Source organism: Oncorhynchus clarkii, chromosome 24, assembly GCF_045791955.1.
Source record: "Oncorhynchus clarkii lewisi isolate Uvic-CL-2024 chromosome 24, UVic_Ocla_1.0, whole genome shotgun sequence".
In the NCBI taxonomy this organism is placed as follows: domain Eukaryota; kingdom Metazoa; phylum Chordata; class Actinopteri; order Salmoniformes; family Salmonidae; genus Oncorhynchus; species Oncorhynchus clarkii.
The window spans coordinates 5,922,087-5,937,086 of NC_092170.1; the positions used below are offsets into that span (position 1 = coordinate 5,922,087).

General features: G+C 49.4%; 1 protein-coding gene across 1 annotated transcript in view; it reads right to left on the minus strand.

Moving 5' to 3' along the window:
• The window catches only part of LOC139382362 (cell adhesion molecule DSCAML1-like), a 193,911-nt gene that overhangs the window by 29,881 nt on the left and 149,030 nt on the right, over positions 1-15,000 (minus strand). Inside the window, exons 10-20 of the mRNA XM_071126356.1 lie at positions 14,581-14,859; positions 14,367-14,486; positions 14,049-14,225; positions 5,915-6,120; positions 5,506-5,602; positions 4,869-4,997; positions 4,515-4,682; positions 4,317-4,387; positions 3,892-4,132; positions 887-1,033; positions 47-202 (exon numbers count right to left, since the gene is read on the minus strand). Coding sequence (XP_070982457.1) covers positions 47-202; positions 887-1,033; positions 3,892-4,132; positions 4,317-4,387; positions 4,515-4,682; positions 4,869-4,997; positions 5,506-5,602; positions 5,915-6,120; positions 14,049-14,225; positions 14,367-14,486; positions 14,581-14,859 — 1,791 coding nt within the window. The remainder of the gene's footprint in view (positions 1-46; positions 203-886; positions 1,034-3,891; positions 4,133-4,316; positions 4,388-4,514; positions 4,683-4,868; positions 4,998-5,505; positions 5,603-5,914; positions 6,121-14,048; positions 14,226-14,366; positions 14,487-14,580; positions 14,860-15,000) is intronic.

Sequence of the window (15,000 nt, forward strand, 5' to 3'; positions counted from 1 at the left end):
TGTGTGTGTGTGTGTGGGGGGGGGGGGGGGGGGGGGGTGTACTCACGGTCCTCACGGGTCTGGATGTACAGGACATTGCTCCTGACCCCATCCCCAGCCTGGGTGTAGGCCAGCACCTGCACACTGTAGTTAGTGAACTTCTCCAGCCCTCTCAGCTCCACCTGCTCCCGGGTTGTCGTGATGTTCTGCATCTCTCCCCACTCTGACAGAGACAGAGGGAGCGGGATGGAGGGAGAGAGAGAGGGAGAGAGAGATGGAGGGGAAGAGGGCAATAGAATGAAAAGTGTATAGGGTTGGGCAAAAGGCCAAGGGAAAGGAAAGAGGACGAGCAGGAAGGAGTTGGACAATTGGGAAAGGACATGATCAAGTCCTCATGACTAGCTTTCCAAACAGAACCACAAGCACACCAACACACACACAAAGATACAGACGGGTAACTGAGCACGGCGCATGGCCCTTATACAGTATCGCCGCATGTGGAGTTGCTTTGAGTGGGTTCAGGTTCGTGGTATGATTAGCTATTTTAGGGTTTCGTTGGCATTTTCTTTGAAAATGTGTAGTAGGGATGGCAGGCTGGTGGTTGGGGTTGGTTTTAGGAATTCACTAAATAGCAAATGTTTTATTTAACCAGAAAATCTTTTTTTTTTTTTTACAAGGAAGACCCGTCAATAAGGTCTGGCACATAAACCAGCCTAGGTATCAGTAGCGGTCAGAGGTCAGGGCTGAGGGTTGAAAGGGTAAAGGTCAAACCCTGAGGTCGACTCGTGGACTAATGGTGAAGGGGCCAGAGGTCAGATGTGAAAGGCGTAGCAGGGATAGTTACTCTGCGTGTGGCCTTGTGCCCGTGCGTGCGGGAGAGGGTACGTCGGACCCCCACAGCACCCACCTCCGTCGGGGAAGAGGGACCAGAAGACCACCCGGTAGCCCTTCAGCACGCCGTGCAGCGTCAGACGCGGGGGCTCTGCCCACGTGATTACCGCCTCGTCTGATGTCACCGAGATGGCCCGCACGTTCTGGGGCGGCTGGCTGGGCACTGGAAAAGGGAGGGAGGGGAAGAGATTATTATCAGAACCCATCAAAATACTACATGTCAAACACGACATAGATTTAGCCAAGTCCTGGGCTTAACAGCAAGCTTAATGAAGAATCCCAAATGACAGCGCTTTTTAAAATAGGACTAGCCTTAGTCTGTGTCTAGGAAATCCCCCCCCCCCCCCCCCCCCCCCCCGGGAAGTTTACGATCCTTAAAACAGTGAGTAATAAAACCCAAGACATGTAAAAACACAACTCAAACCCTCGACGAGCCTAAATGTCTAACCTGACATCAGACGTGAGGGATGACTCTAAATAAATAAATGTCCTCTCTGATGTGGAGATGTTGGCGTAAAACGGCTCCTCTGTCTCACTTCTCCCAGGTGCCCCTTCTATCTATCAGCTGCCCTTGGCTCACTGACCAACGGGCTTTCACTAGGCGAACAACGCCACCATTGAGGATGAACAGATCTGGACTTGTGAGAGAAAGAGGGGAACAGGACGAGTGGGTGAAGGCCGACTGAACGGAAAGAGAGAGAGAGAGAGAGAGAGAGAGAGAGAGAGAGAGAGAGAGGGAGAGAAATGAAAGAGGGAGAGTTGGCCTGCAACGATAGGGAAGCCGCAGCTGGTGTGGGGAGAGAGGGAGAGGCGGAGGAGGAAATGGGGTTAGGAAGGGAGAGAGGGAGGGAGAGGAGACATGAGAGGTTTGTGTTATCAGGTCTGAGGGTCCATTTCCGCTCACAACCCCCAGTGGACTGAACTCCAACAGCCAGCAAGACGTTAACGATCCAGGGCCTGACACAATCATAACCTACTCCTTACCACTCACCTTGAATACAATACACACAAAGGGGAAGGAGGGGAGAGGGTAAGGGGGGGGGGGGTCGATACGAGAGTAGAATAGAGTAGAAACAGGAGAACATGGAAACAGACAAGAGGGGAGGAGAGAATGGAGTGAAAGAGTGGGTGGGAGAGAGAGATGTGAGGCCGCTTGAGAGGGAGTCGTGGCAGAGAGACAAATGAAAGGTGTCTTTTGGAGCGAGAGAGAGAGCGAGAGAGAGAGAGAGAGAGAGAGAGAGAGAGAGATAGGGGAGGAGGAGAGCAGGGTATGCGGGCATAGGAGGAGAGGAAGGGAGTTGAAAGAGGGAGCGAGGGAAGGGAAAAAGATGAAAAGAGGGAGCAGGGAGACAATGCGATCAGCTGTGGATAATTACGGAAGCAAAAAGAAAGAGAGAGACAAGCTAATTTGAATTATTTTTAGTATGCTTGTTGTTATCACTATTATCATAATGGCCATCAATATCACTGTCACCACAGAGACAGCCACTGGGAAGAGCAATGCTCTGGACCAATGGGGCTTCAGCCAACTGTGTGTGTGTGTGTGTGTGTGTGTGTGTGTGTGTGTGTGTGTGTGTGTGTGTGTGTGTGTGTGTGTGTGTGTGTGTGTGTGTGTGTGTGTGTGTGTGTGTGTGTGTATGTTTTCATATTTCATAGCAAGAGAGAAACATTAAGAGATAGAGGAGGAATACACAGGAGAGAGTTGGAGAGACGCCCATCTAGAGATCAACCAGACACAGAGAGGGAGAGGGATGGGGGAGAGAGAGAGATGGGGGAGTGAGAGAGATGGGGGGGGAGCGAGAGCGTGACAGAGAGAGATGGGGAAGTGAGACAGAGAGAGAGAGAGCGCAACAGAGAGATAGAGAGTGAGAGAGAGAGATGGGGAAGTGAGAGAGAGAGAGCGCGGCAGAGAGAGAGAGAGAGAAAGATGGGGAAGTGAGACACAGAGAGAGCGCGGCAGAGAGAGAGAGATGGGGGAGTGAGACAGAGAGAGAGCGCGGAAGAGAGAGAGAGATGGGGGAGTGAGACAGAGCGAGAGCGCTGCAGAGAGAGAGAGAGATGGGGGAGTGAGACAGAGAGAGAGCGCTGCAGAGAGAGAGAGATGGGAGAGTGAGACAGAGAGAGAGAGCGGCAGAGAGAGAGATGGGGAAGTGAGACAGAGAGAGAGCGCGGCAGAGAGAGAAAGATGGGGAAGTGAGACAGAGAGAGAGCGCGGCAGAGAGAGAGAGATGGGGGAGTGAGACAGAGAGAGAGCGCGGCAGAGAGAGAGAGATGGGGGAGTGAGACAGAGAGAGAGCGCTGCAGAGAGAGAGAGATGGGGGAGTGAGACAGAGAGAGAGCGTGACAGAGAGAGAGAGAGAGATGGGGGAGTGAGAGAGTGAGACAGAGAGCGAGAGTGAGATGGGGGAGTGAGACAGAGCGAGAGAGAGATGGGGGAGTGAGACAGAGAGAGAGAGATGGGGGAGTGAGAGAGTGAGACAGAGAGCGAGAGAGATGGGGGAGTGCGGCAGAGAGAGAGCGTGACAGAGAGAGAGAGAGATGGGGGAGTGAGACAGAGAGAGAGTGCAGAAGAGAGAGAGAGAGATGGGGGAGTGAGACAGGGAGAGCGCAGCAGAGAGAGAGAGATGGGGGAGTGAGACAGAGAGAGAGAGAGAGAGAGAGAGAGAGAGAGAGAGAGAGAGAGAAAGAGAGAGAGAGAGATGGGGGAGTGAGACAGAGAGAGAGTGTGACACAGAGCGAGAGAGAGGTTAGAGATGAAGTAACACGGGAGATATCAAAAACAAATCATAGCGAAGGGAAAAGAATCACTCGGGAATGTTGAAAGACGAGGTGAGGAGGGTGACAACGGCAGAGGGGATCAGGTATGTTTGGCCCTCTATCTCGGTCTCTGTGAACGTCTGACTCGTATGAACAGTGTAAGAACACTATTTTACTCCAACACGCCTACATCAGGGCTCCTGCTAAGAAAATAAATCGGGACATCGACAAAGGATAGCGCGTGCGTGTTGCACGTCCCCCTACCATCTTCCAGTGTGGTAGCATTGATCTCAGAGCTGGAGGGGCCGGTGCCGGCCCTGTTGAAGGCCTGGACCACCACCCCATACTGGGCAAACTTCTTCAGGTTGTCCAGGGTGTACACCTCGCTGTCCCCCGTGGCCTTCATCTCCACGATGCTGTACTGGCCGTTACTGCCCGGCCCGTTCTCACGGTAACCGATCTGGTAGCCCCGGATCACCCCGTTCTGAAGCTCCTTTCTGGGGGCCTAGAGGAGGGAGAGAGGGAGAAGAGAGAAGGAAAGAGGAAAGCATCGACATTTGATTGTGTTGCATTGTAGAGGCACGATCAGATGTGTGATCTTTATGTGATTCCAGGTGTTCAATTTCAGAGTGTCTCATTTCACATCGCTTTGATGTCTCTGATCATCTTGAATCGACAGGTGGTTTTACCTTCCAGGTGACGCGGATGCTCTGCGAGGTCATAGGCAGGAGGAAAACCTCCACAGGAGGACCATCCGGCTCTGGAGGGAGGAAAAGAGAGATAGGCACTCTTCTTCTGGTCATCCAAGGTCATCTCATCGATATCTGTGTGTGTGTGTGTGTGTGTGTGTGTGTGTGTGTCTGTGTGTGTGGTTGTGCTGGACTCACGTGCTTCCTCTGTGCTAATGGTGAGCTCCTTGCTGGCTTGACTGTGTCCGATCTTGTTGTAGGAGAACATGCGGATGCTGTAGATTTGGGCAGGGTGTAGATCCACGATGTTGGCCTGGTTATTGGTGGGAGAGATCTTACGGGTGGCATGCTTCAACTCCCAAGGATCTGTGTGTGTTGGTGAGTGTGAGAGAGCGAGAGAGAGAGAGTGTGTGTGTGTGTGTGTGTGTGTGTGTGTGTGTGTGTGTGTGTGTGTGCACCAAAGAGAGAAGATGCATTAGTCGGTTATAGTTATGTTCTCAGTGCCGACTAATAGTCCATCCCCAGTTTAACCCCCGCTGACCCCTGGCATACCTGTCTTGTTCTTGTACTCAATGTCGTAGCTGGTGATGATGCTGTTGCCGTCAAATCTCTGGGTCCAGCGCAGGTTCATACTCCGATCCTTCACCTCCCTCACCTCCAACTCTGGAGGGTCTGGGGGCTCTGAGAGAGAAAGAGGGAGAGAAAGAGGGAGAGAAAGAGGGAGAGAAAGAGGGAGAGGAGGAAAGGAAATGGTAAAGGCGTAAGGGAGAAATATACACTCTTAGGAGAGCCCTTTTTAGTTCCAGGTAGAATAATTCCATGTAGAACCCTATGTAGAAAGGGTTCTACAAGGAACCAAAAAGGGTTCTACCTGAAAACCAATAGGGTTCTTCGAAGGGCTCTCCTATTGGGACAGCCGAACCACCCTTTTAGGTTGTAGATCGCAAATCAAATTCTAAGCGTGTAGAGGGAATGGAACATAAGCATAGTGTGAAAGAAAGTGGTCCTGTATTGATTTTATCTCTCTCCAGGTTCATGTCACACAAAGCAGTTAGTCACACAGGGCTATATTCACTCGGCAACAAACGGAAGGAAACAGGCTGGTTGTACAGGGATGATTACCTGAACTTCATTTTCCATCGCAAAACACTTTGCTACAGGTGATTGTGTGGTGGTCTGACCCACTGACCTTGCACAGTGAGCTGGATGAGGCCCCGGCCCTCTCCATATGAGTTGATGGCATGGCAGGAGAAGAAGACAGAGTCACCTCGCTCTGCTGGTTTTAGCTACACAGACACACACACACACACACACACACACAAAGAGAGAGAGAGAGAGAGAGAGTCAGAGAGCGAAAGAGAGCGATAGACACTTTGTAAATCCACCTCCATACACCTCTCATCTGATCTCATTTCCTCCATTTTCTATATCTGATGTCCTATCCCTCTATATTGTGAGTATGTTTGTATATGTGTGTGTGTCTACAGTATGAATGTGCATGTGTCTGTGTGTTTATGTGTGTGTCTGTCTGTCTGTTCATGTGTGTGTGTGTGTGTGTGTGTGTGTGTATATGTCTACAGTATATGTGTGTGACTCACCTTCAGTGTAGACAATACTTCGTCACTCTTCTCGTTGGGGCTGGTGGTGATGGCGTAGCGAGGGTTACGGTCGGGGTCGATGACCGTGTCACCGCGCTCCCAACGAATGATGATAGGCCATTCCCCCCTCGCTGTGCAGTTCAGCTCCTTAATCTGGCCCTTAATGGCCATGGTGGTGTTGGGGTGCGACGTGATCATTGCCGGGACTGGAGAGAGAACGAGGGAGGGAAGAATGAAGGCGGGATGAAGGGATGGATGGCGGAAAGTAGGGGAAATAATGGGACAGAGTCAGACAGGGAAATAGGGGCAGAGTGAGTTAGATCATCTTAGCCTTGGTCTCACACCTCCTCATTAGGACATGCGACTGAGAATGAGATTTGACTTGAAACTAGTAAACTAGCCAACTTCTTTTGCCAATTAGCTTCAGCTGACCAGTGTGCCACCGTTGGTTGAACGTTGGATAGCCTATCTGTGGGGCTAGTTAGGGACCGTCAATATATTCCACAACGTAAATGGGACAATATTTTCATGTTGCACACCTTTTAGTTTCCTCATGAATGAAATGCTTTCAATGTTTGAATATGAATTTCTACAATTTATCATTGGTTTGAAGTTTTTCAGTCATTGAAATGTGGAGCTTTTGAACTTTGAAAACATTGGCCCATGTACGTTGTATAATTTACTGATGGCCCCTAACTAGACCCATGGGGATTTCCAAAGTCTCACAAAATTGACCATGGTCATTGTTGGGAATTATGATCGGGTCACATGCATCTGCGCTCCAAATTGACGATTACTTGGGTGCTGCCAGCTGTGGGCATGTGGGCAGGATGAAAATAAACCCAACCCAAGGAAAACTGTCACGCACCCTTCATTCCGTGACATTGTTTTGATTTTATTTTTTAAATATCTTGCAAATCTCAGTTTTGGACGAGACTAACTTCATGACCAAAATGTTCCTATTTACACTTTTTTTCCCCCGGACTCATACCGATGCCACATAGGATGTTTTTAACCAGAGAAGTTGGTTTTTCAAATTTTCCTGCAGTCTAATGACCTAGTGGCCTCATGGGTGGAATGTTACTAATATTTTTCATCATTTTATCATTAATATCATTAGAATTATTATATATATATTTTTTAAATCTGTTGTTTCTATGTTTTGCTATATTTCAGTCTTCTGTGATGTATATAACGTGTAATATTGGGATGCAATATCCGACATGGTACAGGTATCTTCTTTTTTATAAGTCCATAACCATGTGTGTGAGGTGTGCACTTTTCTTTCAAAGTAGATTTGTTTAAGACTACCAAGAATCACTTTGTGTGGCCCTGATTTAGCCCACCGCGGTAAAAGTTTTAGTCCATTAGGCAATGGAGGAACAACGATCTTAGCGCTAAAGATGCCGTTTATGGTTTTGGGAAACGATAAAGTATCTCTGCACGATAAAGCAGCTTCCAAGATGGCGTAGCAGTGAAGACGTGTTTGTTTTGTCCTCTTGTGTACTTTTGTATTTTTTCATATTTTTTTGTATATATATTTACATTTATTTTCAATCTCTTCTCGATTTTTTATTTGATTATACCTTCCGGTAACCTGCCTCACCCAATGTGATACGGAATCGCTATTATTTTCAATTTTAGAACACATTCAAGAATCTCCAGAAGCTAACCAGCTAATTAGCTACAAGCTATTTAGTCATTGTTAGCCACTGCTAGCGGCTTTTACCTTCTGCACAGATACCAGCCCTGTTTTTAGCCTGTATAATACTCGCCTGTCTACCAATATCGCTTGTCTACCGATATCGGACTGTCTCTCCACAACAACGCCGGATTCCTGCCATAATCCCTGGACCATTACTTCACAGCTAGCTTTCACTCACCGTGGCACCTAGTACCGAAACTATTCCCTGAGGCCCACCTCCCGGCCTACTCAGCTGTTCACCCGAACCACACTCATACACAGCTAGAGCCCAAAAATCCACCGGATCCTTGCTGTAAACTCTGGACCTTGGCACCGGATCACCGCTGCTACCGATTGGATATAGTGGCTAACGCCACTGCCACGAAGCTAGCACCAGTTAGCCGTGAGCCAGGCACATTTCCCGGCTGGCAAACTAAATTCCACAATACCTCTTTCGCCATCTGGCTTCGATTCTCTGTCGACACGGCGCCCCGCCGCACCACCACGACTGGTCTGCCAACGAATACTCCATCCGCTGTGCCTTCATCCGGCCTCCGTCGGAGCAGAAGCTACTAACTTTAAACGCTGTGTCGCAAGCATAGAGGAGCTCCCCTGTTCCATCTACTGATGCCCCCTGGACACTATGATCACTTGGCTACATAGCTGATGCCTGCTGGACTGTCCATTAATCACGGTACTCCATTCTGTTTATTTGTTTTTTATTTGTCGGCCCCAGCCGCGAACTCTGGCTCTGTGTGTAGTTAATCCGACCCTCTCTGCCTAGTCATCGCCATTTTACCTGCTATTGTTGTGTTAGCTGATTAGCTGTTGTTGTCTCACCTGTTGTTTTAGCTAGCTCTCCCAATCAACACCTGCAATTACTTTATGCCTCGCTGTATGTCTCTCTCAAATTTCAATATGCCTTGTATACTGTTGTTCAGGTTAGTTATCATTGTTTTAGTTTGCAATGGACCCCCTAGTTCCACTCTTCATACCTCTGATACCTCCTTTGTCCCACCTCCCACACATGCGGTGACCTCACCCATTACAACCAGCATGTCTAGAGATACAACCTCTCTTATCATCACACAGTGCCTGGGCTTACCTCCGCTGTACCCGCACCCCACCATACCCCTGTCTGTGCATTATGCCCTGAATATATTTTACCACGCCCAAAAATCTTCTCCTTTTATTCTTTGTCCCCAACGCTCTAGGTGACCAGTTTTGATAGCCTTTAGCCGCACCCTCATCCTACTCTTCCTCTGCCCTGCATGTCCGCAGGCACCCTCATTTGTTGACTTCTGTGATCGAAAAAGCCTTGGTTTCATGCATGTCAACATCAGAAGCCTCCTCCCTAAGTTAATTTTACTCACTGCTTTAGCACACTCTGCCAACCCTGATGTCCTTGCTGTGTCTGAATCCTGGCTCAGGAAGGCCACCAAAAATTCTGAGATTTCCATACCCAACTATAACATTTTCTGTCAAGATAGAACTGCCAAAGGGGGAGGAGTTGCAGTCTACTGCAGAGATAGCCTGCAAAGTAATGTCATACTTTCCAGGTCCATACCCAAACAGTTCAAACTTCTAATTTTAAAAATGAATCTCTCCAGAAATAAGTCTCTCACTGTTGCCGCCTGCTACCGACCCCCCTCAGCTCCCAACTGTGCCCTGGACACCATTTGCTAATTGATCGCCCCCCCATCTAGCTTCAGAGTTTGTTCTGTTAGGTGACCTAAATTGGGATATGCTTAACACCCGGGCAGTCCTACAATCTAAGCTAGATGCCCTCAATCTCACACAAATCATCAAGGAACCCACCAGGTACAACCCTAAATCTATAAGCAAGGGCACCCTCATAGACGTTATCCTGACCAACTGGCCCTCCAAATACACCCCCGCTGTCTTCAATCAGGATCTCTGCGATAACTGCCTCATTGCCTGTATCCGCTACGGGTCCGCAGTCAAACGACCACCCCTAATCACTGTCAAACACTCCCTAAAACACTTCTGCGAGCAGGCCTTTCTAATCGACCTGGCCAAGGTATCCTGGAAGGATATTGACCTCATCCTGTCAGTTGAGGATGCCTGGTCATTCTTTAAAAGTAACTTCTTCACCATCTTAGATAAGTATGCTCCGTTCAAAAAATGCAGAACTAAGAACAGATATAGCCCCTGGTTCACTCCAGACCTGACTGCCCTCGACCAGCACAAAAACATTTTGTGGCGGACTGCAATAGCATCGAATAGTCCCCGCGATATGCAACTGTTCAGGGAAGTCAGGAACCAATACACTCAGTCAGTGTAGGCCAGCTTTTTCAAGCAGAAATGTGTATCCTGTAGCTCTAACTCCCAAAAGTTCTGGGACACTGTAAAGTCCATGGAGAACAAGAGCACCTCCTCCCAGCTCCCAGAGGCTAGGTAATACGGTCACCACCGATAAATCCATGATAATCGAAAACTTCAACAAGCATTTCTCAACGGCTGGCCATGCCTTCCTCCTGGCTACTCCAACCTCGGCCAACAGCACAGCTCGGCTTGACAATCTGGACCCTCTATTTCTGAAACTATCCGCCGCCATTGTCGCAACCCCTATTGTCGCAACCCCTATTACCAGCCTGATCACTGACCATCTCGAATCCCACCGTACCTTCTCCGCTGTGCAATCTGGTTTCCGAGCCGGTCACGGGTGCCCCTCAGCCACGCTAAAGGTACTAAACGATAACATAACCGCCATCGATAAAAGACAGTACTGTGCAGCCGTCTTCATCGACCTGGCCAAGGCTTTCGATTCTGTCAATCACCATATTCTTATCGGCAGACTCAGTAGCCTCGGTTTTTCTAATGACTGCCTTGCCTGGTTCTCCAACTACTTTGCAGACAGAGTTCAGGGTGTCAAATCGGAGGGCATGTTGTCCGGTCCTCTGGCAGTCTTCATGGGGGTGCCACAGGGTTCAATTCTCGGGCCGACTCTTTTCTCTGTATATATCAATGTTGCTCTTGCTGCGGGCGATTCCCTGATCCACCTCTACGCAGACGACACCATTCTGTATACTTCTGGCCGTTCCTTGGACACTGTGCTATCTAACCTCCAAACGAGCTTCAATGCCATACAACACTCCTTCCATGGCCACCAACTGCTCTTAAACGCTAGTAAAACCAAATGCATGCTTTTCAACCGTTCGCTGCCTGCACCCGCACGCCCGACTAGCATCACCACCCTGGATGGTTCCGACCTAGAATATGTGGACATCTATAAGTACCTAGGTGTCTGGCTAGACTGTAAACTCTCCTTCCAGACTCATATCAAACATCTCCAATCCAAAATCAAATCTAGAATCGGCTTTCTATTTCGCAACAAAGCCTCCTTCACTCACGCCGCCAAACTTACCCTAGTAAAACTGACTATCCTACCGATACTCGACTTCGGCGATGTCATCTACAAAATGGCTTCCAATACTCTACTCAGCAAACTGGATGCAGTTTATCACAGTGCCATCCGCTTTGTTACTAAAGCACCTTATACCACCCACCACTGTGACCTGTATGCTCTAGTCGGCTGGCCCTCACTACATATTCGTCGCCAGACCCACTGGCTCCAGGTCATCTACAAGTCCATGTTAGGTACAGCTCCGCCTTATCTCAGTTCACTGGTCATGATGGCAACACCCACCCATAGCACGCGCTCCAGCAGGTGTATCTCACTGTTCATCCCTAAAGCCAACACCTCATTCGGCCGCCTTTCCTTCCAGTTCTCTGCTGCCTGTGACTGGAACGAATTACAAAAATCGTTGAAGTTGGAGACTTTTAACTCCCTCAACAACTTTAAACATCTGCTATCTGACCAGCTAAACGATCTCTGCAGCTGTACATAGTCCATCGGTAAATAGCCCACCCAATTTACCTACCTCATCCCCATACTGTTTTTATTTATTTACTTTTCTGCTCTTTTGCACACCAGTATCTCTACCTGCACATGATCATCTGATCATTTATCACTCCAGTGTTAATCTGCTAAATTGTAATTATTCGCCTACCTCCTCATGCCTTTTGCACACAATGTATTCACACTGCTATGCTTTATCTTGGCCAGGTCGCAGTTGTAAATGAGAACTTGTTCTCAACTAGCCTACCTGGTTAAATAAAGGCAAAAAAAAAAAATAGCATTCCAGTAAAGTAGAACTGTTAAGAACTGCACACCTTCTTCTCTCGTATTGTTTGACGGGGACTGTGTGAATGAGCACCCAGAAGGGTATTCACTCTATCTATCCCGCTCCCCACCTCTTCAATCACTCACACACCATCTTCTTCAGCTCCTCCCTTACTCATCTCACACACACACACACACACACACACACACACACACACACACACACACACACACACACACACACACACACACACACACACACACACACACACACACAATCGATCTGAGGGGAGATCCGCTGTTTTGTTTTCATCACTTATTCATCCTTCCCTCTCTCCTTTCCTCCCTCTCTCTGCCGAGTGAAACGGACAGAATTGAGGGAGGCGGAGGAGAGGAACGGTTCAATCAATAACACTATCACCGTCTCAGACCGAGAGAGAGAGAGATAGAGACAGAGAGACAGAGTGAGACACATACACAGCAAGTGAGCGAAGGAGAGGAGAGAGCTAGAGCAACAACAAGTGAGAGCAAGATAAAGTCAGGTAGTGAGTGAGTGGGAAACCTCTCTGCTGCCTGTAAAGTTGCTGCAGGAGGACAGTCTGCTATTTATAGCTAGACACAGGCCAGAGGCCTCAGAGGCTAACACACATGGCAAGAGCAGTTTATCAACACCACAAGGCAAAGGTGTGTGAGTGTGTGTGTTTGTAGATGTTAAAGTCACTGAAGGCCAGTGCAGGTTGGACAGATTGATTGCAGATAATGATTAAAGACAAAGTGTTTTTTGAAGACTGATCCCTACAGTCATAAAATCAATCTCTCTCTCTCTCTCTCTCTCCCTCTCCCTCTCCCTCTCCCTCTCTCTCTCTCTCTCTCTCTCTCTCTCTCTCTCTCTCCTCTCTCTCCTTCTCCCCTCTCTCTCTCTCTCTCTCTCTCTCTCTCTCTCTCTCTCTCTCTCTCCTCTCCTCTCCTCTCCTCTCCTCTCCTCCCCTCTCCTGCATCATCTGTCTGTCCACGGTCACTCTCACTCTGTGCGTCAGTATAGCCAGCTGAGTGCCGAGAGAGAGAGAGAGAGAGAGAGAGAGAGCAGAAGAAGAAGACTGATACACTAGGCTCACAGTGTTCCCCAACAGAGTGTTCCCCAGCACAGTGTTCCCCAGCACAGTGTTCCCCAACACGGCAGCCATCTTAAGTGGGATACAATACAAAGCCGTGATCTTTATACCATTAAGGTATATTAAACCTTAAGGCTCCCAAGTGGCGCAACGGTCTAAGAGGCGTCACTACAGTCCCTGGTTCAAATAAGAATTTGTTCTTGACTGACTTGCCTGGTTAAATGAAGCTAAAACAAATAAACCCCTTTGTTGAACCCAGAGGAGTAACAATACTTAGTTTTATTAACTCATTTTCTTTGATAAGTGACCAAGTACCTTGTTTATGTTCCTCACTGCGTGGTCAGCTTGCTGGTCAAACTCGCCCAGCACGTGTGTGGTTGAGAGCGCGGTGTGTTTTTACTGCCACATAAACCAGGTAGGTGCGGTCGAATGTGTTCCTTTATACGGTCAGCCTTAGTAGTTCAGCACTCCTGGGCCAAACGAGGGTTAAGTGCCTCGCCCAAGGGCACGTTTACAGATCGTTCACCTTGTCGGCTCAGGTATTCGAACGAAGCGACCTTTCGTTTACTGGCCCGACGCTGTTACCGCTAGGCTCACTTTCACCCTCGTGTGTGGTTGGGAAAGTGTGGCCGTGCTCCAGTTGCGGGTCACTCCTGACCGTCAGGACCATGCTCTTGCTGATGTCGGAGCCCACCCAGTATGTGTGTGTGGTTAAGCTTGCGGGTCAGACTCACTCCTGACCGTCAGGACCATACTCTTGCTGATGTCGGAGCCCACCCAGTATGTGTGTGTGGTTAAGCTTGCGGGTCAGACTCACTCCTGACCATCAGGACCATGCTCTAGCTGATGTCGGAGCCCACCCAGTATGTGTGTGTGGTTAAGCTTGCGGGTCAGACTCACTCCTGACCGTCAGGACCATGCTCTTGCTGATGTCGGAGCCCACCCAGTATGTGTGTGTGGTTTAAAGTGTGTGGTCAAGCTTGCGGGTCAGACTCACTCTTGACCGTCTGGACCATGCTCTTGCTGATGTCGGAGCCCACCCAGTATGTGTGTGTGGTTTAAAGTGTGTGGTCAAGCTTGCGGGTCAGACTCACTCTTGACCGTCTGGACCATGCTCTTGCTGATGTCGGAGCCCACCCAGTATGTGTGTGTGGTTTAGAGTGTGTGGTCAAGCTTGCGGGTCAGACTCACTCTTGACCGTCAGGACCATGCTCTTGCTGATGTCGGAGCCCACGCCGTTGGAGGCCTGACAGAGGTAGTAGCCCCGGTCCTCCTCCAGGACGTGACGAATCAGCAGGGAGCCGTTCCCCATGATCTGGATCCGACCGGTCAGAGGCACTGGGTGGTACTGCTGGGGGTTCCCTATACCTACGGAGGGGTTGAGGGGAGTGGGTTTCACCGGGTGATTCCCCTGTGATTATCAAGGTCATATACCAGCTATATTATATATACATGGCTAGAGTGAACAGTAGTGGCAAATGCCGTAAATCGACCGGTGGGGATGGGTACCTTTGGCGTGCTTCCACATGACTTTGGGAGGCGGGTATCCGTCCACGGAGCAGTTGAGGACCCCCGCCTTGCCATAGATCCCGTCCTGGTTATTGGGCTGGACCACAAACTGAGGAGGCACTGTAGGGAGGGGACAGAGAAGATGAAACTTGGAGCCTGACAGCGGGTCTGTCTGTCTGTCTGTCTGTCTGTCTGTCAACCGGCCCTGTCTCACCTGTGACAGTGAGCTGCCTCTCAGAGCTGACGGTGGCGGCGTCGTTGCTAGCGATGCAGGTGTAGTTGCCGTTGTGCTTGAGCGACACCTTGCCGATCTGCAGCGAGCTCATGTACTCCTTGGTCTCGATGTTGACGCCGGACGAGGGCGCGACCTCCTGGCCGTCCTTACGCCAGGTGATGTGGATGGGCATGTCGCCAGACGACACCACGCAGGCGATGTACATGAGCTTCCCAATGGAGGTGGGGGGGAAGTCAAAGGGTTGGATCAGAGGGGGCACTGAGAGACGGAAAACAGGAGGGAGAGAGAGATAGAATAAGAGGAGAGGGAAAGGTTTTTAAAAAAAGGGAGCGACAGAAAGGGAGGAAAGAAGATACATATATATATGAGAGAGAGAGAGGTAGAGAGAGAGAGAGAGAG